Here is a 27,997-nt window from a genome sequence, read left to right as displayed (position 1 = left end):
TTTGATAATTTAAGAAGAAACCATCTTTGCAAAAAATTATCATGTTTTGGTATCACCATCATATGATTTAAGGTATTTTCGGGGTCTGGGCCACTTTTTCATTTTTTGGACCTTTTTTGACATATTTGTTTCTAAGGGGGAAGAAAACCTCTTCTTATAAATTTTTATTTTTCGGAAAAGTCTTGAGGCTACCTGGGGTAAAAAAACCCTGGGGTAGAAAATCATCTTACAGATAATTATCCTCATAGGAATTTATTTAAGTATAGTCCCCACATTAGTATACCCCCAAGTCCACTTTCCCAACCAATGGTGGTCAGAAAAGAAAATTTGGTATTCTATTGAATTTGTAACCCCCAAGAGAATATTGGTTGGGAACGTAGATTTGGGATGTACGTCTATATGAAATAAACTCCGAAATGTCAATCTGGGACTCATTCAGTCGGAAATTGTGGCAGAAACATGAAAAATTACGAAATTATAAAGTACCTTTATTGGATCTCCGCCGCACAATTTAAATGACAAACAATTAATGCCCATCTTACGGTAATCGAAGCAAAATAGTTATTTTTTTGGCTATTCTGACAGCATTCTGCCTTCAAGTATGAGGTGGACAAAACTGAATACCACGCAGTACGGGATTTTAAACGTTGGAAATACAAAATTCAAATTATAGTTCATTTGAATGCTTCTTACAATATCAAAAATTGAGCTGAATTTTACATGGGGCTATTATAGATGTTCTTTATCATATAGGTATTTAACACTCAAATTAAAGCCTATAGCTGAAAAATAAGATCAGGCTATTCAAAATATTTAAAACCGACGGTAATTATAATTTTTGTCATAAATATTAATTTATATTTAGTCATGGAGTCATAGCTCATAATAAAGTCATTACTTATAATCAAAATTGGAGTAATTATAATGGCGTCATTATTTATAATCAAAATTGTGCCGCCTACATAAGTCAGATCAGTGATTTATTATGCTTTAAAGAATAAAAGTACGGGCCGGCAACGCGGACCGGGCCAGCTAGTTTTTAATAAATATTTTAATAAGTTTTCTTTTAAAGGGACGAGCACAGGATAAATTCATAAAATTTATAAGTTAAAACTAACTTTTTTATTAAAACGCTTACACTGTACTGGGTTAGAACTAGGGGTCCGAAACATCTCTTAAATTCCTCCGGCGTATTTTTTTCTATTGTTTTCAATACTTTGCGCCTCTTTTACGGAAACAATCGAAATTTACACTATTACCACTCTTTTCGCACAAAAAAAAAAATAAAACTTTTTAAACAGCATTTTTTCAGCATATTTATATTTCACTTCTACAGTGTCTTTTAAACGTATGATTTGTCTTTTGTCCCTTTTATACCCTTCACCATTCTGGAGGATATATTAGCTTTGCCATTCCGTTTGTAACTCCTCGAAATATTCATAACCGACCCTACAAGTATAATAACTATTATATATATATATATATATATATATATATATATATATATATATATATATATATATATATATATATATATATATCTATATATATATATATATATATATATATATATATATATATATATATATATATATATATATATATATAATCTATATATATATAATATCTATATTATTAATATATATATATATATATATATATAGTATGTATATATATATATCTGGATCAGCGTAAAATACTAAGACAATCTGTCTGTCCGTCTAAGACGATCTGTCTGTCTGTTGTAATCACTATATCTTTCGAACGCATTGAGATTGAATGCTAAAATTGTGCATACAGGGTAAGATAAAAAACTGCAACAAACAAAAATTTTATTGAATGAAAGCAAAAAATGTCGGAAATAGCATCAAATTTTAGAATAAGTTTAGATTTGTTCGAATTGGTTACCTTTGGCACAAATTGGCCTTCAAACGGCCAATGAAACCGTCACACGCTGTCCGAATGTTGCTCTGCGGTATTTTAGCCCATTCCCGGCGAAGCGCCAACTTTGCTTTCCAAAATACTCCAGACACAATAGTCCAACAGATTGGTGTCCGGAGATTTTGGTGGCCATTGTGCGGTGGAAATGAAGTGAGGAAACTAATTTTGTAACTATTCTTGGGTGGTGCGTGCTGAGTGCGATGGTGCTGAGTTCTATTGGAATGTCCAAGGTTTGCGGGCAAAATGTTTGCGTGCCTAAGGCTTTAATACACCCTCCAGAATATTTTTGCGATAATATCGGCATTTATTCTGATGCCACAGTCGATTAATACGAGCGGAGAGCGATCATCGTCTGTTATGGCGGCCCACATCATCACCATGGCCGGCGCTTGAGTTCTGGTGACCAGTCGAAGGTGCACATTTTTAGGTGACCTCTTTGGCAAGTAAACACGATCATTTTGTTCGTTTACAAACTGCTGGACAACGAATGTTTTCTCATCGGAGAAAACCAAATTCGGCCTTTTCACCACTTTCGGCCAAGCGAAGAAACTCTTCAGCTCTTTTGAGTCTATTTTCTTTCTGTTGCGGTGTGTGTTCTTGCACTTTTTGGAATTTTAATGGCTTCATCCCGAGTTCATTGTTCAATATTTGCCGAACGGAATATTGCGATATGTTTCAGCTCAGGAGTCATTTTTCTGCCACTGCGACGCGGGTTTCTATCAAGTCGCTTCTTACTTTTCGAACCATTTCTGCTGATGTTGCGGTTTTCTTCCCTCCACTTTCTTGACGCCGGGCTACGCTACCAGTATCACGGTAACGAGCGATGATACGAGACACAAGAGACCTTTTCACATTTAAATGCTGGAGTGCTGTAACGATGGCCACATGTAGTTTTCCAGCCAAATATAAAGAAATCACACTATCACGCTGAATTCCATCACGAATAATTTTTTTTTCTGAAAATTCTCACCAAAATGCTTTTGTACGCTTGTAAACAATATAATGAGCTGTCCACTGGAATAATTTTGCAGTTGGAAAGTCTTCTAAATCTTACAACCGCACTTATAAAGCATAACAAGTGGAGAAAGATGTAAATGTTATAAGTGCGGTGGTAAGATTTAGAAGACTTTCCAGAAGAATTTTAGTTTTATTTAATTCTTTGGTTCCTCTTCTATTGAGCTTACGATCTCGTCACTTGGGTAAAAACGTTTTTGTCATAGAAGTTATTTTTAAAACAAGTAAGCAAAGGTTACAGTCGAGCGGGACCGACCGTTGAATACCCTACAACACTATAATAACCGATACAGTTTATATAGGCGAGATACTCGAAAGAATTCCACAAGATATTGTGACAAATAATAAAAGAAAACCATCAGGTTTCGTTCTCTAATTTTCGAATAATAGCAACTTAAACTAATTTGCTCATTTCCAATTTATTGGTAGATGTTGCACTTAAATGGTCTTCCTAGATCTGGAACCAATATTTCCCAAAGACCTATAATCTCTCAGAAGTGGCAAAGATTAACATTGGCAAACTCCTTCACACATTGAATATTTTTGGATGGCCATCCAACACTGCTTGGCTTTTTGCAATGCCCGTAACCCCATTCAAATGCGCGTGAGGATCGGGCAATAATTACGACCTGCTGACAATTTTGCAGTTATTTCCATTTCAACCCCTAAATATATGGCGATCATCTTCAAAAAGAGTAGGCTTCTATTCTGACCCTCATCTGATCCCCATGCAAATTTTAGTTAGGATCGGGCCATAAATGCGATCTGTATATGATATCCTGATATCCTAACTACTTAGTTTTGTTAGCTGTAGAAATATTACCAAATGTTTAATTCAAAATGAAAATATGCCAAAAATATGACAAAATTGAAAAAATATGACAAAATGTTACAAAATCAATATTTTCATCTTTAGAGAGATATTTTTATGCGATTTTTTTAGACGTTTTTTCTTTCCTGCCAAGAGGCTATTCTGAATTAATGAGAACTGTCGAAATCAGTTCAGCCGTTCTCGACATATAAGAGCTCTTTCAAGCATATCTTCTTTGATAGACATATATCGCACATATTTTGCTATATATCCGATTTGATGGATGTTAACATCAATGTAAAGATCAGAAGTAACCTTGTCATGGCTTTGTGATTTCGCCAGGATTTAAAATATTCGCGGTTTAATGAAAATTTTTGAATTTTTTCAACACAAAATATATGGTCTATTTTACCCGCTAAATATTATTCTATGACCACCCAAATTGGTAGGCTTCTTCCCCGCCCTAAACTCTAGCTACTTGCGAAATTCTGATTGGTCTATAATTGCGACCTGTATAGCTACTGCAAAATCAGAAATTTTTTCAGTATTTGGTCCATTTCAACCCCTAAATATTATGCGATCATCCCTAAAAGAAATAGGGTTCTATTCTGACCTTAACCCCACCTCCATTTTAAATTTCGTGAAGATCGGGCCATAATTGCGACCTGTAGCGTGATTACAAATTAACATGGACAGACGGACAGACGGACGGACGGACATACATAGCTAGATCGACTCAGCTCGGCGAGCTAGGAAGATTCATATATACTTTCCTATATGGGAAACCAATATTTCGAGGTGTTACATAAATTCTGGCCCAATCAAACTTATAATACCCCCAACACATAGTGTTGTAGGGTATAAAAATATGGTTACTTCAAATACTTCAAATCGGGTTGTTCCGTTATCAGGGGTTATGATCCATAACTTGACCTGCCAAAGCGATTAAAGGTATCTTGAATGTTTAGGTAGAATTTCTATTATGCGTTCTTTATAGTCGGTATTTGACTGATTGCAGTCCCAATGTATTTTGTATTTTGTGTTCTCATTTGACAATTTATTGTCATATGAAAGAAGCAGGTCCACTTTTTGAAATTAACCCCATAACGCTTCTTCGGTCATTTTTGTTTGTTTAAATGTGTTCGCATCTTCTGGCTGAAGCACGATGTAGGTCCTGGAGTAGAAAGCATTTAATTTTTAATATTATTCATTCAGAATTCAAACCAATAAAAAATGTACACTTCAATATAGAAAAAAGAAAAAGAATCTTCAACTGGTTCGCTTATTTTTTGCGGCAAATTTTTAAAGGTGATTACGAAGTTTGTCGGTAGAATGTACTATTATTTTGAAATTCGATTCCATTGAAAAATTGTCGATTTTTCCCGATTTTAGAATTTTCATATAAAGCGACAACGGATAAAATTGTTATTTATAGATTTTATGTATTTATTGGGTATTACGAGTAAATACATAAAATCTATAAATAACAGTTTTATCCGTTCTGGCTTTATTTTACCCAAAAAAAACCTACACATCATATTAGAATTCAAAAAAAAAAAAAAAAAAACACTACAAATGTACATTCGAAAATAGTAAGTCAAAATGGAAAAAAATATACAATATAAAACATTACTATTGTACATTTTAAAAGTCAAAATGAAAATGTTCAAATTTTAATTTTTACGCGATTTTTTTGGATTTTATTCTTTTCTACTAAGAGGCAATTCCGAATTTGTCTGAATCGTTAAAATCAGACCGGCGGTCTTTATGTTATAAGAGTAGTAACTAACACAACTTTCTTTTATATATAGAGAGATAGATTTAAAAGTAGGCGCGTTCCTCAGCCCCTAAATAAGTACTTAGGGTTGGATGGAAAGCCAACAGTATCTCGTGTAATAATTCTTAAACCGATATCTTCACTATATTGGCAAATATAAAGATTTTAGATAAATCGTAATAGAGGGCGTAAAAGGAGGCGTGGTCAATATTTTTTTCTTTAAAAACCTAACTCGGGGTATGACGAACGTTTGTACAAAAAATTATGCAAATCGGTCCAGCCGTTTTCAACTGATTCCGTTACCAACAAACAACAATTGATTTTTATATATATAGATATATATGTATGTATATATATATATATATTCTGGATCAGCGTAAAATACTAAGACAATCTGTCTGTCCGTCTAAGACGATCTGTCTGTCTGTTGTAATCACTATATCTTTCGAACGCATTGAGATTGAATGCTAAAATTGTGCATACAGGGTAAGATAAAAAACTGCAACAAACAAAAATTTTATTGAATGAAAGCAAAAAATGTCGGAAATAGCATCAAATTTTAGAATAAGTTTAGATTTGTTCGAATTGGTTACCTTTGGCACAAATTGGCCTTCAAACGGCCAATGAAACCGTCACACGCTGCCCGAATGTTGCTCTGCGGTATTTTAGCCCATTCCCGGCGAAGCGTCAACTTTGCTTTCCAAAATACTCCAGACACAATAGTCCAACGGATTGGTGTCCGGAGATTTTGGTGGCCATTGTGCGGTGGAAATGAAGTGAGGAAACTAATTTTGTAACTATTCTTGGGTGGTGCGTGCTGAGTGCGATGGTGCTGAGTTCTATTGGAATGTCCAAGGTCTGCGGGCAAAATTTTTGCGTGCCTAAGGCTTTAATACACCCTCCAGAATATTTTTGCGATAATATTCGGCATTTATTCTGATGCCACAGTCGATTAATACGAGCGGAGAGCGATCATCGGCTGTTATGGCGGCCCACATCATCACCATGGCCGGCGCTTGAGTTCTGGTGACCAGTCGAAGGTGCACATTTTTAGGTGACCTCTTTGGCAAGTAAACACGATCATTTTGTTCGTTTACAAACTGCTGGACAACGAATGTTTCTCTCATCGGAGAAAACCAAATTCGGCCTTTCACCACTTTCGGCCAAGCGAAGAAACTCTTCAGCTCTTTTGAGTCTATTTTCTTTCTGTTGCGGTGTGTGTTCTTGCACTTTTTGGAATTTTAATGGCCTCATCCCGAGTTCATTGTTCAATATTTGCCGAACGGAATATTGCGATATGTTCAGCTCAGGAGTCATTTTTCTGCCACTGCGACGCGGGTTTCTATCAAGTCGCTTCTTTACTTTTCGAACCATTTCTGCTGATGTTGCGGTTTTCTTCCCTCCACTTTCTTGACGCCGGGCTACGCTACCAGTATCACGGTAACGAGCGATGATACGAGACACAAGAGACCTTTTCACATTTAAATGCTGGAGTGCTGTAACGATGGCCACATGTAGTTTTCCAGCCAAATATAAAGAAATCACACTATCACGCTTGAATTCCATCACGAATAATTTTTTTTTCTGAAAAATTCTCACCAAAATGCTTTTGTACGCTTGTAAACATATAATGAGCTGTCACTGGAATAATTTGCAGTTGGAAAGTCTTCTAAATCTTACAACCGCACTTATAAAGCATAACAAGTGGAGAAAGATGTAAATGTTTATAAGTGCGGTGGTAAGATTTAGAAGACTTTCCAGAAGAATTTTAGTTTTATTTAATTCTTTGGTTCCTCTTCTATTGAGCTTACGATCTCGTCACTTGGGTAAAAAACGTTTTTTGTCATAGAAGTTATTTTTAAAACAAGTAAGCAAAGGTTACAGTCGAGCGGGACCGACCGTTGAATACCCTACACACTATAATAAACGATACAGTTTATATAGGCGAGATACTCGAAAGAATTCCACAAGATATTGTGACAAATAATAAAAGAAAACCATCAGGTTTCGTTCTCTAATTTTCGAATAATAGCAACTTAAACTAATTTGCTCATTTCCAATTTATTGGTAGATGTTGCACTTAAATGGTCTTCCTAGATCTGGAACCAATATTTCCCAAAGACCTATAATCTCTCAGAAGTGGCAAAAGATTAACATTGGCAACACTGCTTGGCTTTTTGCAATGCCCGTAACCCCCATTCAAATGCGCGTGAGGATCGGGCAATAATTACGACCTGCTGACAATTTGCAGTTATTTCCATTTCAACCCCTAAATATATGGCGATCATCTTCAAAAAGAGTAGGCTTTCTATTCTGACCCTCATCTGATCCCCATGCAAATTTTAGTTAGGATCGGGCCATAAATGCGATCTGTATATGATATCCTGATATCCTAACTACTTAGTTTTGTTAGCTGTAGAAATATTACCAAATGTTTAATTCAAATGAAAATATGCCAAAAATATGACAAAATTGAAAAAATATGCCAAAATGTTACAAAATCAATATTTTCATCTTTAGAGAGATATTTTTATGCGATTTTTTAGACGTTTTTTCTTTCCTGCCAAGAGGCTATTCTGAATTAATGAGAACTGTCGAAATCAGTTCAGCCGTTCTCGACATATAAGAGCTCTTTCAAACATATCTTCTTTGATAGACACATATATCGCACATATTTGCTATATATCCGATTTGTTGTATGTTAACATCAATGTAAAGATCAGGAGAGTAACCTTGTCATGGCTTTGTGATTTCGCCGGGATTTAAAATATTCGCGGTTTAATGGAAAATTTTGATTTTTTTTTTTTTTTTTTTTTTTTTTTCAACAAAAAAGATGTGGTCTATTTTACCCGCTAAATATTATCCGATAACCACCCAAATTGGTAGGCTTCTTCCCCGCCCTAAACTCTATCTACATGCGAAATTCCGCGTCGATTAGTCGGACAGACGGACGGACATACATAGCTAGATCGACTCAGCTCGGCGAGATAGAAAGATCCATATATACTTTCCTATGTGGGAAATCAATATTTCGTGGTGTTACATAATTTTTGGCCCAATCAAACTTATAATACCCCCAACACATAGTGTTGTAGGGTATAATAACTTCTGGGGAGAATATCCCAGATAAAAAACAAGGGAACCTGATGAGTATTGGTGGCTCTTTCCGAAACCTAGGTTTCCCTGCCTTACCCCCTGGTAAACATTACCATCGTTCTCCACTAATAAACAAACGTTGTTTTTATAAAAACAACAATAAAGGGATAAAGCCTGACCATTTTGCAACAACAGAATCTACTAGTTTTAATTTTTTTCCTATTTCATAAAGTAATAAAAATTAGTTATCGTAGTAAAATATTGTACATTCTTGCAGTTCTGGAAAAGACTTTAAGTGACTTCAATATTTTCACTCATGCCCCTTCAACGAAAACGACCTCTTCCGATACGAAATTTTTGAAGATAAACTGTGAGAGCATTCCATTTGTCTATATCATTTCTAACAAATGAGAGCATATATTCAAACAATGAATTATGCGTTTTAAAAAGCAAAATAAAAAGTACAATTGTAAATACAAAGCAAAATACGACAATTATTTTTCCTGTTCCTTTCAATGCATATTACATTCGCTTTGGTCCAAATTTTCATAAAATTCTGGCAACAAAAGGTAAGAAGAAACGAACAATGTTGTTCTAAATCCCCTGGGAACATGCTATAAAATTCATATATGTAGTTCAAGTATTCAATCTTCATATGTGAACCCTACCAAATAGATATTTGGTCGTATTTTAAATGTTGTCAGCACTGTTTTTTACGACGCCGATTACAAACCGTGCATTACGGCGCAGCATATTTGTTTACGTTTTGATTATTAAATGTAAATAATAAAGTACGATAGAATAAAACAATGACCAAAACAAGCCACAAAAGAATCGACCATTTGATTTTAAATTGATTTCATTGGTTGAGCCTCACCCCGTGATATACATGAGACAGATACCTGGAATGTCCTCCTTTGAGATAATGAAGACGAAAAACAAAGTCTGGCAAGAAATTGCCAATGAAATGGGTTGTCAAGGTAAATGTACCACAAGTTTCCTTGTTCTCTACAAAACCATAACAATTTTGTTCTTAGTTCAATTTTGTTTAAGTCGATGGAACAATTTAAGAGGACAATTTCAAAAAGAGCTTAAACATTGTAATGAGCTTTGCCCCAAAAGTGGTGTGATTCGTGGTTCTACCTGGCCATACTTGGATAGAATGCGGTTTCTGGAATGCACCGTACAAGCCTACAAACCAAAGAAGGAAAGAGAAAGAAAACGCAAACCAAAGGAAATTCCCGACTTGTTGCAAGAAACCAACAATTTCTGGGAATCCGATGACTCCAATTCGAAAATGACTGATGACAATGAAGACAATGAAGAAAACGATATGGGAAGCGACTTCCATATCGAACTGCAAACAACTGAGCACGAGGAAACCCATCAATTGGAAGAACAATTTTCTGATTCTTTTTCGATAATTGAAGAAATTGCCGAGGAGATTGTGGGCACAGAGGATACCATTGTCGAAGATACTACAGATACTATTAGACGAATTGAAGCGCTTTACATGGGATTTGATGGTGAACCAAGAGAACGCATTGAAAGAAGGATTCTAGCATTTCTATGTAAATGCCAATTAAGAGCTTTAAACAATCAAGGCATAGAAGATTTATATATTTAGGAAGCATTAGTATTTATAACGTATTGAATTAATTTCTAAAAAGCACCTCATCATCATATACCTCGAGCCGTAAAACAAAAATACGCATGGTATCAGAATAACAACAACAGCAAGAGTTGTTTTACAACAATTTAAAACATCAAACATATGAAAATTTATTGGTAGAAAGTAAAAAAAAAACGTCGCCTGTGAAATCAAATCTTAATGTAAATAAAGGAAAACTACGCATTCAAAAGCGCATTTCCAATAAATATCATTATCGTACTAGGCTTGCTTCCAATGACTACAACAATGTAAAATATATTCCCTTAATTAAGAAATACATTTTATTTAGATAATTCATTTTTTCACCAATTTCAATTTTACTACATTTCATTGACGATTCATATTTACTAGAAATAATTCATAATACGAGTTGTCAATGTCATACATTGTTCCAGAATCTGCATGCATTTAAAAATGTTACTTCGATAACCGATTTCTCTTTTATGATAATTGTTACTGGAACAAAAAAGAAAAGCATGGACAAATCAATGAGGTAACGTCTCTCAATCGTATGTTTACATTTTTTTAATTATACTATTGACATCTCATTGTTAAAATACGTATATGTTCAAATCAGAGATGGGATCCTGTCAAGGTAACAAATATATGGCTGTTGTTGAATTGTAATAGTTGTAGTTTAGGTTAAACTTTTTCACAATTCTACCCATGTAAGAATAATAAGACGTTGTTAAAAATATAGTTTTGAAAAAAAAAAAAAATGTTGACATATGATTGTCTGACGTTACCTTCTTAATATTACCATAAAAGTACGACTATATTGAACGAATTGTCGCCCTTTCTTTACCGCGAAAAAAACGTTTTTTTATGTTTTTTCATCCAGATGGCATTTAAGAGAAGTTCCATGTGTAACAAAATGTATATGTCTAATGTACAACAAAAAATGAAAATAATGGCCTGTTTCTCTAAGCCAATCGAAAAGCTTCATTCGTTTCCTGTTCTGCAAGTGTCTGTTTCTGTTTTCTACCCAAAATGGTGACTAAAATCGTCAACTCAAAAATAAAACATAAGCGATTTTTAATATAATAGGTATCAGTAAATGCGTTCATTCGAAATCGAATATTTAATTCAATCACATATATAAACATGCTTGTAGTTTGTTTTATAGTTTTCAATTTTACTTGTTTAATAACTCGTATTTTACTTTAATTTTTTAAAATTAGCGAATAGTACAATTCAGAAAACAACTTAAATATGAATTTTATTTAAATCCTGCCAGGGTATTTTTGGTTTAATTAGGAAATCTTGGCGGGACAGATTATCTAGCATAACCACTTGACGCCTCACATATTTAACCAGTCGTTCAATTTTTTCATAATCATCACAATTTAAAGCGAAAAAACGTCTCCATAATGCAGCTGCCAATACTCGATCTTCAGACATAATACCTTCGTCATAGGCTATCAAAGCTGCCTGAAATTGTTCGGAGAGTTCTTCAATTTGTTGGCGAGTTCGTGAGGGATTATTGGCCTACAAATAATTTTAAAAGTAACAAAATATTACATGTTTTACAGGTACAATATATAAGGTAATTATGTACTCACTCCCAATTTTTTAGCCCTGGTATTAACATCTGACCATAAAGCTTCAACAATGCAATTTCGTAAAAATCGACCATCTTCACCAGACTCCGATCCTTCGGCCATTGATCGCAATAACAGCATCCATACATGTAATTCAGTTACCAAAAACCATGAATTAAATGTATTAGGCATATTGAAGTCATTGAAGAAGGCTAAATAATTAATTTTATCCGCAACACTCTCATACAGCATATGACTGGCTACACGTATCCTCTGTAAAGATAATTAATAGTTATCGCCATTTTCGCAGCATTATTTTTCTGTGTTCCGAACACATCGGTTTGAAAATGATATCATTTGTAGTTACAATACCGGGGTGTTATTTCTCATATTGGGTAAAATGTTACTTTGATTAACCTTTTCATTAAAAAAAAATACTACAAATTCACTTTGATCCAAAAATTCTTCTCCAGATATATAAGGATTTTTTACTGGCATTAGTCACCTACCTGGATCAAATCTAGCTCATCATTTGAGCTAGGAGCCAGGCAATGACATATGCCAGAAAAACTCCCTTAATGTATTAAGGTCATAAATGCTTTCGAGAAACACTTTAGAACGAAACGCTTGAGAATCAATAGAAATGTTAAATCACAACATATATACATTTCTTACTTACAGCTTTTGAATTTGGAGTAAACCCAACTTTTTTCAAAACTCTCTTTATGATTCCATTGCCTTGGTCAGTTGTTGGCGTTGTAGTTGTAGTGCTAGCAGAACAATATTGCATGTATTTAAGAAAAAAGGTTTAAAGCTAGAGTTGGTGTTATCTGCTGGCTGGACTAATTGTTGTATTTGTGCGTTCGATGCAGTTGAAATCTGAAAAGATGTTTATTTTTATAACGCAGTACCGATGTTTATGTAAGAACTTGATAGAACGCATTGGGACCAAAGCTCATCTTGGAAACTACATTAATTTCTTTATTTACCATTGGAATCAAAACATTCCTGCTATTCGAAAGCCTTTGTAACAATTTAGTTGTCAACATAATTAAATATAATTTATTTTTTCTAAAATTCAATATTGTAAACAAATCCAACCACACTACTGGAACCCAACAAACACAAAAACACGAACAGCTTGTTCAAATTGTTAGAAATTTGACAGTTCGCTTACACAGACTGGCAACACCGTTCTTAAACAGCAGACTTCTATCAAAATAGCGGCACAAAAATCTTGTTTGTGCCTAACATTAGAGATCAAGTGTGGTGTTTTTTATAGCAATTATTTTTATAAAGTGTAACAGAATAGAAGATGCCCGTTTTAATAAAAACGTAAGTAGTGGTTTTGCAATATTTAATTGAATACATGTTCGTAGTCAACTACATATTAAAACACTGAATTGTAAAAAAGTGGTACAGGACAAATCTTCAAAAGTAATGGCGCACTGATAAGGTAACCGCATAAGAAAAGCTGATGGTTTTACTCATGGTAGAAGAATACAGGTAGATGCATCAACGATTTAGAACATTGTTATGCCAAAAAATTTAATACGTTTTTTTTTTCAAAAGAAGAATATTTTATATATTTGTTATATTTCACTCAAAATTTTTAATTGTTCCAGCAGGTGTGCCGATGCGACTATCTGTATTCTTCTACCATGGTTATATCCATGGTACAATGATATCAAGGTAGGGCAATGATACCATATGATTTCAATTTTTTTATTTTCTTGGCTTAATATGTCATTTTTATTTGTTTATGTGGCGTTTCCACTGCACTTGATTCGCTCTCTATTCGTTGTTTGACCCTTAACTATGAAAAAACTACTTAATTCTTCACACAAAATTTCCTGAGCGAACACTCATATTTGTACATTGTTCAAATCAAATCACTCTCAGAACAACGAAAAAATATGTTCCATCCCTAACAAATGAGAGCATTTATAGAAAAAAAATTATGACATTTAAAAATTGAAAATAGAAAAATTTAATGAAATTTTGAAAAATTTTGGGAAGACTGAAAATTATGAATGAAAACTACAATGTTGAATAGCGTATTTACATTCAAACGAAAGTAAATTTTGTTTTCTCTCTCATCCGAGGTACGCATTTTGTCCACGAGTTGAAATTTTCACAGAAAACTGCAAACAAAAGAGGCAATATTTTCAAAATGTTTGTATTGACAGAAAAAATGTTTGACAAGTGTCTCTCCAGCAGAATTTAAAAATAGAAAAATACAAAAATATATTCAAAATGTCAACATTTACCAAAAAAGTTGAAAACGTGAATGAAAATTATAAAATTATTGATATAATAAATTTTTGGGAGAAAAACAATCATTTATTCTATTCATATTAGTGAGAACTTAATGTAATTTATTAAAATTCCCCTTAAAATCAACAAACAAAATTTTTGAAAAAAGGAATTATTTTACTATGAATTACGAATCGTGCCGTATGAACGGGTTAATTCGTGTACCTAATTCTGAGAGCGAACAACGTTGTTCGGTTTCCAATGGAAACATGCTATTATGTATGTGTTTTCTTTTCAATAACAAAAAAATTGTTCAGAAAACATTCAAATTCGGATGTTTTCAAAATGTTTATTTCATCGTATACATCGACAAAATCTAGAGTTTTTGTAGCGAAATAATCCTTTAGAGATATATAGAATCTGGTTTTGAAAAGAAGTGTTAACCATTCATTCAGTTTTCGCGGTTTTCAATTATTTATTCAAAATAAATGCAACAAGTTGTTTGATTTTTTATTGTTTTGATACTAATTCTGACATTACAAGCCAAACAGGTAGACCTCTATACTTGCAATTTTTTCAAAGTTGACCTACCTTCTCTTCATTGTACCATGGTTATATCATTGTGCATAAAAATACTCCATTTACTACAGCTGATCATAAGACTAGCTACCGAAATATTTATTGTGATTGAAATAACAGTGTATGAGTGTATAACATCCCAACATACCAAAAATACAATACAGCTTGAGAACAATATTATAAAAAAATAGAATTTTTTCAACAATGCTTGAGAAAAACTTATGTTCCACAAACTTTTCTCAAATCTGTCCTTTGTTGACAAATTAGTTTTGATTTTTTGTGAAAATTTTCGGCAAGAAAATATTTTCTTTGGTAAAAAACAAAATCACGCGAATTTAGGACCCATTTCTGGACCGAACTCTTAAGGTATGGATGAATAATAAATCCGGGAATCTTTCACATAAATTATTCCAATCCCATTTCAGATTGGAAGCATTAAAAAAAGTTTCAGGAATTCAATGGATGTGTAGTCTTAGTGGAAGATATGCAGAAGCTCAAATAAGGGAGAAGAAAGCGTCAGGTATCAAGGCCACATGAGGCAGTGACTACTGGGATGTCCATCAAGAAAAAAAAAAATGTGAAAAATGATTTAAAATTAAAAAAATAATATTTTATACTATTGCAAAAATAAGCTTAATATAATATTATTTTCGTAAGCTTATTCTACAATTACAAGTATAAGCTTATAAATAAGGGTTCCGTTTCGATTATTCTATACTTGTTACACAAACATTTTTCAATGTTTTCTCAAGATTTTCTCAAGCTTAAGGCTTATGTTCATAAGCTTTATTTAATATTATTCTCAAGCCATTTTGGTATGTTGTGATTGTTTTTCCCAACATACCAAATAAAAATAAAACTACAACACAACTTGAGAATAATATTATTAAAAAGAAATTTCACAACAAATTTTTAACAATACTTTAGAAATGCTTATTTGTACAAAGGTTTCGCAAGTGTGTCTGAAAATTTTTTGAACACACAACCATTTCGTAGTGAGTAGGCATTGCATTTGTAGATAAATTTATTTGGTGAAAACAATTTGTTTTGCATTTATTGATTAATTTTAATGTAAAAAAAGTTATTCGCTGTGTTTTGCAAAAATTAATTGGTAATATTTTAAAAATGCCTTATAAATATAAAAAAAGTGTTAGAAGAGAAGCAAAAGAGGTAGTTGAACTTCTTTTTAGTGATAATCAACACAAAAAAATTGTATCAAAAGAACGGTCGGAAACTAGTGAAATAAATAGCGACCCAGTTCCTGTGCAATGTGAAAATGAAAGTGAGAGTGAAAATGAAAGCGACGAAGCTCCAACTATGTCTCCAATTGAAAAACTTAATATTCAAGATGAGTTGGCTAAGTGGAGTGTGAAACATTTAATTTCGAACTCTGCAGTGAATGAACTTTTAACAATTATGAGGAGGATGATACCAAGCCTACCAAAAGATGCTAGATCATTAAAAAAACCCCTAGAGATGCTCCAGTTATGTCAATTGCAGGAGGTGAATATGTGCACTATGGACTGGAGGATTGCTTGACCGATTTTTTTTCAAACGCTAAATACGAAGGTGACACTATTGAATTAAATTTTAATATTGACGGTCTTCCAATTGCAAAAAGTTCATTGAGTCGTTTCTGGAATTTGAAAAAGGTCTCCAAGAAATAAACGAAGCATTTATTTCTCTTGTAAGTTTCATTCTATAATTTGTTCAGGAAATGATTTAGTTCAAAAATACTAACTAAAACAAAAATAATAATATCACTATGCTTTCCCTAATTTCAGGAAAGCGAACTGAAACTTGTTGCCAAGGCACCAAATTTCGTAAAGAATTGCTGGAAAAAAATAATAACAGATGAATTGGGAGAACGACTCTGCTGGAAAGGGACGGAGACAAAGAGAAGTGTTCGCAACTTTAGTACAACAAAAGCAATACGAAGTATTTCTATTTAACAATAGTATCTGAAAAAAACGCTTAATTTCTATATTTCATAGATGCAACTTTATCATTGGGCTACACGGAGGACACATTCATTAAGGACACGCGCACTTTCTTTCAATTCGCTAAAAATCGCATAAAGCTGCGAAACGATTACAAAAACAAAAAAAAATGTAAATTAAAAAAAAAAACATAGTAATATTATAACTTTCACTAATATTAGTTGAACTAATTATCTTATTGTAAAACACAACTGAATTAATAAAAATGGAGTAAATAGTTTTGAAAAATACGTACACTTTTTTATAAATACATAAGCTTACGAAAATATTAATTTTGTAAGCTTCTTCTACAATTGCACCAGCAAGCTTACGAAAATATTAGTTTTGTAAGCTTATTCTAAAATTGCACTAGCAAGCTTAATATAATATTACTTTCGTAAGCTTATTCTGCAATTACAAGAATAAGCTTATAAATAAGGGTTCCGTTTCGATTATTCTATAATTGTTAAACAAGCATTTCTCAATATATTCTCAAGATTTTCTCAAGCTTAAGGCTTATGTTTGTAAGCTTGTTAAAATATTATTCTCAAGTCAATTTGGTATGTTGGGCGAATTGTTATTGAAAAGAAAATACATACATAAACAAATAAAGATGACATATTAAGCCAAGAGAATAAAAAAAAATTAAAATCATATGGTATCATAGCCCTACCTTGATATCATTGTACCATGGGTAGAGCTACAGTGATTGCTATTTTTTCTGAGTGCGCCTGACTTCTGACAAGTCTGCGGGAGTATTTATAGTTTGAAAAATAAAGAGACATATTTTCAAAATCAAAGATGATTCTCATTTTTGATATGAAATGGAAATTGACCTAAAACTATTGCACCGAAACGTGTTCGAGAAGTGGGAGTTTTTTTTGTGCTCTCGAGTCACTTCTGCTTAAAAAATTAGGAGCAGAATCGCTCCAAAAAAGCGAAAATTTGTGGAAACAATTAAATTGTCCGCTGATTTGTTGTGCGTATGTGCAACAGCAAATCAACCTGTTTTTGATGTTGCTGTATAAAAAATTAGGGAAAGGGAAAAGTGTCGGTGAGAGGGGAGGCTGATGGGAGAAGAGAGGCGGTGTATGTATACAGAAAAAATACACATATAACATATAAATATATATATACGTATATATATATATATATATATATATAAATACACATAGATAACATTTGTCATAAGCCATTACAATAATGAAATGCGAAACTTAAAAAAATTAATGTAGATAAAATCATAAAAATAGCAAATATCGGGAGATACCGTTATATGTGGGCTATACGAAGATGTGGACCTGCACAGGAAATTTTCTGTCTTAGGCTGTAGTATCCATTACGAACTTCAAATGCAAAATTTGAAACAATTCCGGCGAAAAATGTCGCTAAAATCATTAAAATACCGAATATCGGGAGGTACCGTTATATGGGGGCTGTACGAAGATGTGGACCTGCGCAGACAATTTTCTGTCTTAGGCTGTAGTATCCATTACGAACTTCAAATACCAATTTGAAGCAATTCCGGTGAAAAATGTCGCTAAAATCGTTAAAATACCAAATATCCGGAGGTACCGTTATATGGGGGCTATACCAAAACGTGGTCCTACATAGCCCATTTCCAATACCAAAAGTTCTGCAGATGTAACATGCATTTGAGTAAAATTTTATCAATCTACTTCAATTCGTTCGGAAGCTAGAGTGATTTCCACAGACGGACGGACATCGATAAGTCGATATAGAATTTTATGCTGATCAAGAATATATATACTTTGTGTGGTCTAAAATGTGTATTTCGAGGTGTTACAAACGGAATGACAAACTTAATATGCCCTTCATACTATGGTGGAGTGTATAAAAATAGTAGAAAAATTCCTCTCAAACTACAACAATATTTGAAATAATTCCGGTAAAAATGTAACTAAAATCATCAAAATACCGAAAATTGGGAGGTACCGTTGTATAGGGCTATAGGAAGACGTGGCCTGCACAGACACTTTTTTGTTATTCGTTGTTGTACCCATTATGAACTTCAACTACGAAATTTGAAACAATTCCGGTTAATTATGTCGCTAAAATCATAATAATACTGAGTATCGTGAGGTATCATATCAATTACATAAAACTAAAATTAATAAAATAAATTCAAAAATCCCAGACAAAAAACAAGGGAACTGATAAGGATTGGTGGCTCTTTCCGAAACCTAAGTATTCCCTGCCTTACCCCCTGATAGGCATTACCATCGTTCTCCACTAATAAACAAACGCTGTTTTTATAAAAAACATAATAATGGGATTAAGCCTGACCATTTTGGAACAACAAAAGGTAATCATTATATACAATAGGTTGTTTTTATTTATTTTTCCTCCTTTTTTAAAAATGAATTAAATAGCGCGAAGCAATAAAGAAATGCCTCGATTTCCTTTTTAAAAATATAATCAAAACAGTTCAATTTTCTACTTTCATTGCTAAACTGATTAATACCTTTAATGCGCGCACTTCAATATATGTTTCTTCTAATCATTGGTTATGAAAATATTTAGTTTTTTTCTTGTTGGCAGAAGTCGGTCGCACTAAGAATAAAAATTGTGATCAGCTAGTAGCTCTGCCTTTATCTTTTATTGCAACATGTTTTTCTCATTTTCATTTCATTTTTTCCTATATTTTGAAATGATTTAAAAAGGCGAGAGATGAATGGTAAGCCGCAAATTTTTTTTCAAAGACATCCAAACTGTTTCAATTCTAAGGCAAAACGGGTTAATATTGTCCGTGCGCGTCCAGATATTTACGCTTGTTGTAGTCATTGATTTGAATTGTTTTGTTTTTATTTATATTAAAGCAATAATACATACACTAAATTGGAAAAGTCGAGCAAACTCAGAAACAAATTGTAACCAGATGGTAGTCTGCCTTACCTTTTTATAGTACCATATAATATAAAAATTCTAATATATTTGTGAAATTGTATATTGTGTTTCGGTAGCATTCATGTACAACACATGTGTTTAGCTTTTGTGGTGAAAAACGAGTAATTCGAATTTTAGGTAATGCTGTTACTTTTGGTTTTGAAAGACACAAAACCACCTAGAAGACACGCTATTGCAGTGCATAACACCACCTTATTTGTATGCAGTGGGTGACCATTTTAATACACAACTTGAGTAGCAGATGTTTAATGTGAACCCACTCTTTCTTGTTTTCGTCATATGGTGATATTAAATTCATAAACGTGGCAACTCTTTTATTCCGCTGTGTTTCAGTAGTAATTTTGGTCCACAGTTAAAATTCCAACTTTATGGATAGAATGGGTCCTCCAAAAAAATCTAAAAAAGAAAAATTTAGTTCCGAAAAGTTTGGTAAGTTACTAGATTTTAAAATTTACGTAAAAACGAATAACATATTTCTTCTTTAAGGAAAAAAGCGTAGGGCAGAAGATGATGCCTATACCCAATTGGTAGAGGATAATGATTCCATGGATTTTAGCGAAAGTGATGGTGTTCCAGGAGCGGCTTCAAAAAATGCCGAAACCAATGATGATGGTATAATGACCGATGAATATGGAGCCAAAGATTATCGCGCCCAAATGGAATTGAAAATTGATCACTCAAATCGGCCTTTGTGGGTAGCTCCGAATGGACATATATTTTTGGAATCATTTTCACCGGTGTACAAGCATGCACATGATTTTCTTATTGCCATATCGGAACCTGTGTGTCGTCCAGAACATATTCATGAATACAAACTCACTGCTTACAGTTTGTATGCGGCTGTCTCCGTTGGGTTACAAACCCATGATATTGTTGAGTATTTAAAGAGACTGAGTAAAACTACTATACCTGAGGGAATAGTAGAATTCATAAAGCTGTGTACATTGTCATATGGTAAAGTTAAGTTGGTCTTGAAGCACAACCGTTACTTTATAGAATCTCCCCATCCGGATATATTACAAAAATTGCTTAAAGATCCAGTCATCCAACAATGCCGTCTTAAACGAGAAGAGGGGGAGGCATTTATACAAGGTACATTAGAAAAACAGGCAATTACGCAGTTCGGTACAAAAATTCCTGAAAATGCCGCTAAAACCGACCCAAAAACAGTGCAGAGTGCTCCCGCAACAATAAATGCAGACGGTACTACTGCTGTGCCGGATGACATTACAAATTTCTACGACAAAATTGACAACGAAGAAGAAGATGAAGACGAAGCGAATTTAAATACAGTTTCGTTTGAGGTGAGCCAGGAAAAAATTGAAGTAATTCAAAAGCGATGCATTGAAATAGAACACCCCTTATTGGCAGAGTATGATTTTCGTAACGATACTCATAATCCAGACATAAATATTGATTTAAAGCCTGCTGCCGTTCTTAGGCCTTATCAAGAGAAAAGTTTGCGAAAAATGTTTGGCAACGGACGTGCGAGGTCAGGTGTCATTGTACTTCCTTGTGGTGCAGGCAAGTTTTTCAATAATTGTCCCACATTTTGAAATCATATTCATGAATTCCTTTTATACAGGTAAATCATTGGTTGGTGTGACTGCATGCTGCACAGTCAGAAAACGTGCTTTAGTTTTGTGTAACAGCGGTGTGTCTGTGGAGCAGTGGAAACAACAGTTTAAGATGTGGTCAACAGCGGATGACAGTATGATTTGTCGGTTTACTTCAGAAGCCAAAGATAAACCAATGGGTTGTGGCATTCTGGTCACGACTTATTCTATGATAACTCACACCCAGAAACGATCATGGGAAGCGGAACAAACAATGCGTTGGCTACAAGAACAAGAATGGGGCATTATGGTTTTGGATGAAGTACATACTATACCTGCAAAAATGTTTCGAAGAGTATTAACAATTGTTCAATCTCATTGCAAACTGGGTCTTACTGCCACACTTTTGCGTGAAGACGACAAGATTGCTGATCTGAATTTTCTGATTGGTCCTAAATTGTATGAAGCAAATTGGTTGGAATTACAAAAGAAAGGTTATATTGCCCGCGTACAATGTGCAGAAGTTTGGTGTCCCATGTCTCCCGAGTTCTACCGAGAATATCTAACAGCCAAAACTTCCAAAAAAATGCTATTGTATGTTATGAATCCCTCTAAATTTCGAAGCTGTCAATTCCTGATAAAATACCACGAGCTTCGAGGAGATAAAACAATTGTTTTCTCGGATAATGTATTTGCGCTAAAACACTACGCCATCAAAATGAACAAACCTTTTATTTACGGTCCGACGTCCCAAAACGAACGTATACAAATTTTGCAAAACTTCAAGTTCAACCAAAAGGTCAACACAATTTTTGTGTCCAAAGTTGCTGATACTAGTTTTGATTTGCCAGAAGCAAATGTATTGATACAAATTTCATCTCACGGCGGTTCGCGTCGTCAAGAAGCACAGCGTCTGGGTCGTATTCTGCGTGCTAAGAAAGGAGCTATTGCGGAAGAGTATAACGCCTTCTTCTACACCTTAGTGTCACAAGACACAATGGAAATGAGTTATTCCCGCAAACGTCAGCGTTTCTTAGTTAATCAAGGTTACAGCTATAAAGTAATTACACATCTCAGTGGAATGGATTCTGATCCTGACTTGTTTTATAAAAATCGGGAAGAACAGGCCCAGTTGCTACAGCAGGTATTATCAGCTTCAGATTTAGACTGTGAAGATGAGAAAATCCCCGGAGAACCGGGATACAGACCGAATAGTTCTTCAAGTACAAAACGGGCAGGTGGTCTCAGTTCAATGTCAGGTGGTGATGATGCAGTTTACTATGAACATCGCAAGAAAAACTCAGGAAATATTCACCCATTGTTCAAGAAGTTTCGTGGTGTCTAAATCCGGCCGAGTACGCGTTACAAAAACACTGTTAATGCATGCAATGCTTAATTATTTCTATACTTTCATATTTTCAAATAAACACATTAAATAATATTAAACTTATTTCAAATCGAATGTTTCATTTTTAAAACATACCGATGTAAACAAGTGTTAAACAACGAAACAAATATATATTTTCCAAAATTTAGTTCCTTCAACTACCTGTTTGTACATTTTTTTTTATATTTAGAAAAACATCTAGCGGGCTAAAAGAATGGGCAGTTTTGGAATTGCAGGGTGACTTAGAAGTAAGGACCAATGAGGAAATGCATGATCAATTTGTGGGTGACCTTTATTACAACAAGTATGGACAACCGGTATGTAAAAAAATATAGTTTTGAAATATTTCTTTAATCGTTATATTTGGACAGATTCTCATTATAGGACATCATATATTGCAGGGAAGAGAACAAAAACTGGAGAAGCCGTTCGCCGTCCTGGAGAAATCAAAAACCAACGAGGGTCAACATATTATAGATCAAACAATAAACTATCTAAACACAAGTGTCATGAATAGTACTGTTGATCGAACATTATTGGACAATACAGTTGCTCTCGAGAATAAAACCAAGCATCGAACAGAATACACAGTACAGGCTATTGTCACCAAAAAGTTAACATTCAAATCCAGGCCAAAACCCATTATAGCAAATGTAGCAAAGAGTGTTTAGATGTACGATTAATCCATATTTATTTTTATGAAATTATTTTCAGAAATGTTTAATAAAATATAAAACAAATTTCCAATCAAATATTTAAACAATTTCCATTTCACGTTCAATACCTACGAATTTTAATTGTTCGGTAGGTCCATATCTATAATCAAAGAACAGCTCCTCTCCAGGCTGTATGGCTCGTTTAGCAAAAATGCCTATTCGATGATCGCCGGTCACCATCATTACCTTGGCATAGCAATTAGGATTGATGGAATGGTTCGCAAAACGTATTTTATTGCCTTTGCGCGTAGCATCAACGACAAAATCATTGTTTAAATTAAACAAGAATGAACACATATATTTGTCATAAACTTTTCCTCGTCGATCGGCCTCATCCTGTGATATTATTTCACCGCAATATTCCGAAATAAATTCATTCTTCTGGGCTCCTTCCTTTAGGAAAATACCCCAACCGGCGACGTCTGAGGGTGCCATGAGTAAATGTTTATCTATAAAAACATAAACCTATAAATTCTATTATAAAAATAATAAGATTCAATGTATTTACGTAGGCCCCTCTGAACGCAAACATTTTTGCAAGTAATTTTTGTAAGCTTAAATTGATCTGCACCACATGCCTGACAAAGATCCGGGTCACATTCACGTACAGCCAAATAACATGGACATTGTTTGGTATTACATTGTGCCTTACAGCGACAACCTGGAAAACGATTTTGGCAATCGCTGCTGCAATTACAGAATTTTTCGCAAAAGTTTTGAGTCTGTATGCATGAACAATTCATGTCACAAGGACCGGGATGGTCACAAGGTGTATAATTATAGACATGATTTGAAGAGGAATCCTTTTTAAGTTGTATTTTACGACAGTGCAATGACCACAACCTTTGCTTCTTCTTCTTCTTACGAGGTGGAGTATAATCTTGCCGAAGTTCTTCGATGCTAAATTCAGAGGCCTCTTTTTGTGCGAATTCATACACCTTTTAAGCAATTGTATTAGAAGAAATGATAGGTTACAAACAACTTAATAACAAACCTGTTCACATGTCTTGGTCAACATTATCTGGGCAATAGCACAATAATTTTTTAGAAATACTTTGTGTAAAGTCCGAAATAGCGATTGATCCGCTCCAGTCCAGTCACATTTGACATTCGAGGTATTCATCATTCCCGCTAAAAGAGCCAGTAAAGTTAGTTAAATACTGTATTGTTCAAATGGAACTTTCAATACCACACCGGTAATTGAATAGCCTACCCATTATAGAATTTATTTCTGCAGAAGCTGCACTTGTTACAGTCCCATTTTCTTTAGTTTGGTCATTGTTAAACTCCTTATTACTGAACTGGCTGTTGCTATCATTACTATCTTCCGAACTTGCTTCGTTGCAAGAATCAATTGGCGGTGTTTTGTTGTCAGCTGCGAGTTTCTCTTTCATTCCTTCCTATAAATGAAGTGGAAAACGGCTGAATCATAACAAACTATTATGTGGAAATTGTTGTTTTTAGCACTACATACCAAGAGCATATAACAATTGTTGCTGCATGGCTCAGTAAATGGTTTCATTTCAGGAAAACGTCGTTTTTGCAAATTTGGTCCAGAATGTCCTACTTGAAAACCTAAGATGAAATTACATTTTGTTGCAATTAATAATATGTTTTCAAGGTTTAAATATAATAACTGGGTGACTTGTTGAATATGCTATTGATTTTGTTACTGTTGATTGTCCGATTACTGATTGGTAATGATAAGGAATCGCCCTACATATCAATGTTCGAGATATAGTTAATGAGTGTTAAGATGTATGGATTTTATAAAACCAAAACAAACTGTAACACATACACATGACTCCAATAACAATTAAACACTGCATAAGAATCTTTTAGAAAGTAGTATTTTAATTTGGAAAACAATTTTAATTATGCATGTAATAGCGACTAAAATTAAAAATGCTGCTATGAATATTTAATTTTCGACTAAGACTTAGTTGAGGATGATGCTTCTCACTTTCACATTTTTCTGTTGTTAATGTTTTTTTTAGCGTAAAATGATATACATTGAATGAAATTTAATGGAAGTATGACTGATCAATGAAGTGTAGCAAAGAAATATACAATTAAAAAACATACAACAACAGCTACAACTCACCGTGAGTTGGATGACCTGAATTTGAAGTAAATATTTTATTTTTTACATAAACAATTGTTAAACTCAGTTTTCAACAGCATTTTATGTATTTATATTAAAAAAAAAACGAAAATCAAAATATAAAAAGGATAAAAATAGAAAGTATTTTATTGAATGCATATCTCATATACAATTTCTGTAATTAAATTATACTTACGATGTAAAAAACAATCATATTTGAAGCAACGCCTACAGAACAATGTATGGAAAGAATGAAGTGTTCTTTCACGTGAAACACTTTCTGCCTTTTCACCATCAATATTTGGTGTACATTCCTGCGGCCGCTCTGGATCTTGGTGTTCTGTCAACTCAATGTATCTATGAAGCGTAGAATAGATTTTTTAATTAAAAAACCGCATATATTGTACAAAATAATCGTTGGAAATGCTAAAATGCCATTTTGGAAAGACGAGAGTATAGACTATGTTTAGCAAACCGATATATAAAATATGGGTATCATATGAAAGCTTATGGAATTAACTATTCAACAAATGTTTATATATCCCTTTCTTCAGCGCAGCATTTCGTGATAACTCATCGGATTCGTCACGAATGATTTAAATTTGTCATAGCAACCAGATTTCTCTTTCATATTACTTAAAATGTGATAAATCTTTAGAATTAAATTCTTTTCTTTTAACTTACTTTTCTTTGAGTTCCTGCGATGTTCCTTTGTCGGGAAAATTTGAGCTAATGGCTTGAAATATTATCGGAGGAGGGAAAGGAAGTTTCTCTGTAAGATTATCTGTAGTCGTCTTTCTGTACTTTCGCCAGATGCAATGTCTTTTTCATCATTGCTATTCTTCTCGGCTATGATTTTTTCACCTTCTTCAAGAATTTTTGCATCTTTGACATCATTTTCAGAATCTATTTGCTTTTCATTTTTTTCTTTTTCGCTAGTACTTGCATCCTTATCCTCGTTTTTCTGCATATCCTTTATCTCATCATTTTTTATTACTTCAATTTTCAAGGGAGCGCCAGTAATTTCTTCAATTTCTTTTGGATATGTTCTCATTAACGCGTGCACTAGCTCCACAAATATTGAATCGTCCATAAATGAGGGATCTTTATCGCCATGTACCTTGCCATCATAATTCTTTATCAATTCCTCAATAAATTTACCATCCTTATCGAGTACTTCATCACCCATATAGGGAATATTGTGGAGGACGGTTTCATCTTCAACCATGAAATTTTGCTGTGTGGGGGCCCATGTGTACATTGTTGGAATAGGCGTGACAGCATTTATTACACATATTGGCACTTGTTGGGTACCACCTCCGTTATAAATTGTCACTTCTGCTCTTTTGACGCAGTCCACATGCGGTGGATCATATGGTTGGGCCTGCCAAACCTTCGGCTCACAATACAGATCTTGAACATTGTAATTGTGTTCGTCCCTGCAAAAATATGAATTTAGAACCAATTATAAACTGCAATTTATAAGACCACAAACCAATTCTTTATCCATGCTTCCTTTATTTCATCCGCCCTTTTGTATCTTTTCTGCTGTCGAATTTTCATATATTCCTTTTTAACACGTCTCTTCCATTCCAACGGTACTTTCAGATTATTTGTCATAATTTCTTAAGGAATTTAATATAACTTTATTGGATGAAAAAATGCAAATATTGTCAAAAACAGAAAACTTTTGCAAAAATACACGCACCAACGGCGCCAACAAATACAGAATACAGAGTTGCCAAGATATACAATTTTATTACAGCAAGCTATATGAAATAGTGGCGGCAGAAAATAAAACAGATGGTAAAGTTCCATACCTGCCCTTGCCTAAATAAATGCGTGCTAAGAAATGCCATGGTGCAATAAGGAGGTAGAACAGCTTCGTAAAATTTCAGATGTTACAACCGCTTCCTGTCAAATTTCCATGCAACAATTTGTTTTCATTTATTTAATATTTTTCCTCATTTTGCCATGCATATTTTGGTAATTTTTTTGTAGGTCAGTACAATACTGTCTAAGTAGAAAAGGTGTATAAAAACAAATGTTTTTGAATGATTTAAAGGTCTAATTAATACAATACGAGTTTGATGTTTCCTACTTTTCTGGTTGTGCAGGTTTTGCAATAACTGCTGTAATTGCAAGGCAGGCCAAGGAAATCATCTGAACTCAATTTTTTATGTTAGCTTTGTAATGCCAAAATATTTACGAAGTTCTTGTATGTTTGTTTGAACAATAAACAAAAACCTTTGGAAAATGTTCAAATTCTATTGAAATTTGAATTCATTCTTACAGTCACGCATGGTACAATGAAGAGAAGGTAGGTCAACTTTGAAAAAATTGCAAGTATAGAGGTCTACCTGTTTGGCTTGTAATGTCAGAATTATTATCAAAACAATAAAAAATCAAACAACTTGTTGCATTTATTTTGAATAAATAATTGAAAACCGCGATAACTGATTGAAAGGTCTACATTTCATTTCAAAATCATGTACTATATATCTCTAAAGGATTATTTCGCTACAAAAACTCTAGATTTTGTCGATGCATGCGTTGAAATGAACATTTTGAAAACACCCGAATTTGAATGTTTTCTGAACAATTTTTTTGTTATTGAAAAGAAAACACATACATAAACAA

At 33.7% G+C, this 27,997-nt stretch overlaps 5 protein-coding genes and 1 long non-coding RNA gene across 7 annotated transcripts; 4 read left to right on the top strand and 2 right to left on the bottom strand.

Annotated features, from left to right (window-relative positions):
• Window positions 1–9,471: 9,471 nt before the first annotated feature.
• On the top strand, window positions 9,472–11,522 carry LOC101901589 (uncharacterized; the record flags this gene model as incomplete). Its single annotated transcript, XM_005184643.4, is given in 2 exon segments — window positions 9,472–9,619; window positions 9,677–11,522. Coding segments are annotated over 2 exon segments (738 nt in total), but the record flags the coding sequence as incomplete, so codon positions are not given.
• On the bottom strand, window positions 11,370–12,981 carry LOC101901757 (ubiquinol-cytochrome-c reductase complex assembly factor 1). Its single transcript, XM_005184644.4, has 4 exons — window positions 12,842–12,981; window positions 12,532–12,731; window positions 11,874–12,125; window positions 11,370–11,799 (listed from the first exon to the last, which is right to left on the bottom strand). Exons 2-4 carry the CDS (start codon window positions 12,640–12,642, stop codon window positions 11,518–11,520), a joined length of 645 nt encoding a protein of 214 aa, XP_005184701.2. The 5' UTR covers window positions 12,643–12,731; window positions 12,842–12,981; the 3' UTR covers window positions 11,370–11,517.
• Window positions 12,982–13,025: 44 nt separating this feature from the next.
• LOC101887744 (chromosome transmission fidelity protein 8 homolog) lies at window positions 13,026–23,289 on the top strand. Of its 2 annotated transcripts, none has more exons than XM_011294703.3 (3): window positions 13,026–13,187; window positions 22,728–22,854; window positions 22,939–23,289. In XM_011294703.3, the coding sequence occupies exons 1-3, from the start codon at window positions 13,168–13,170 to the stop codon at window positions 23,206–23,208; spliced, it is 417 nt and encodes a 138-aa protein (XP_011293005.2). In that variant the 5' UTR covers window positions 13,026–13,167; the 3' UTR covers window positions 23,209–23,289. The 2 variants fall into 2 exon arrangements, with proteins under 2 accessions (XP_011293005.2, XP_005184705.2); XM_005184648.4 differs by having other exon boundaries at window positions 22,909–23,289.
• LOC131801934 (uncharacterized) lies at window positions 15,666–16,835 on the top strand. The gene is made up of 3 exons (XR_009341958.1): window positions 15,666–16,374; window positions 16,472–16,625; window positions 16,682–16,835. It is a non-coding gene; the product is annotated as an uncharacterized LOC131801934 (long non-coding RNA).
• Window positions 19,876–22,695, top strand: LOC131800530 (general transcription and DNA repair factor IIH helicase subunit XPB). Its single transcript, XM_059121056.1, has 3 exons — window positions 19,876–20,023; window positions 20,081–21,118; window positions 21,180–22,695. The coding sequence occupies exons 1-3, from the start codon at window positions 19,963–19,965 to the stop codon at window positions 22,493–22,495; spliced, it is 2,415 nt and encodes an 804-aa protein (XP_058977039.1). The 5' UTR covers window positions 19,876–19,962; the 3' UTR covers window positions 22,496–22,695.
• On the bottom strand, window positions 23,204–27,092 carry LOC131800424 (histone-lysine N-methyltransferase E(z)-like). The gene is made up of 9 exons (XM_059121057.1): window positions 26,853–27,092; window positions 26,162–26,796; window positions 26,042–26,129; window positions 25,554–25,714; window positions 24,728–24,828; window positions 24,467–24,653; window positions 24,248–24,384; window positions 23,762–24,191; window positions 23,204–23,702 (listed from the first exon to the last, which is right to left on the bottom strand). Exons 1-9 carry the CDS (start codon window positions 26,975–26,977, stop codon window positions 23,293–23,295), a joined length of 2,274 nt encoding a protein of 757 aa, XP_058977040.1. The 5' UTR covers window positions 26,978–27,092; the 3' UTR covers window positions 23,204–23,292.
• Window positions 27,093–27,997: the final 905 nt, after the last annotated feature.

Source organism: Musca domestica, unplaced genomic scaffold, assembly GCF_030504385.1.
Source record: "Musca domestica strain aabys unplaced genomic scaffold, Musca_domestica.polishedcontigs.V.1.1 183, whole genome shotgun sequence".
NCBI lineage: Eukaryota > Metazoa > Arthropoda > Insecta > Diptera > Muscidae > Musca > Musca domestica.
The sequence above is the reverse complement of the archived record's forward strand: the minus strand, read 5'-3'. Positions and strand labels throughout refer to the sequence as shown.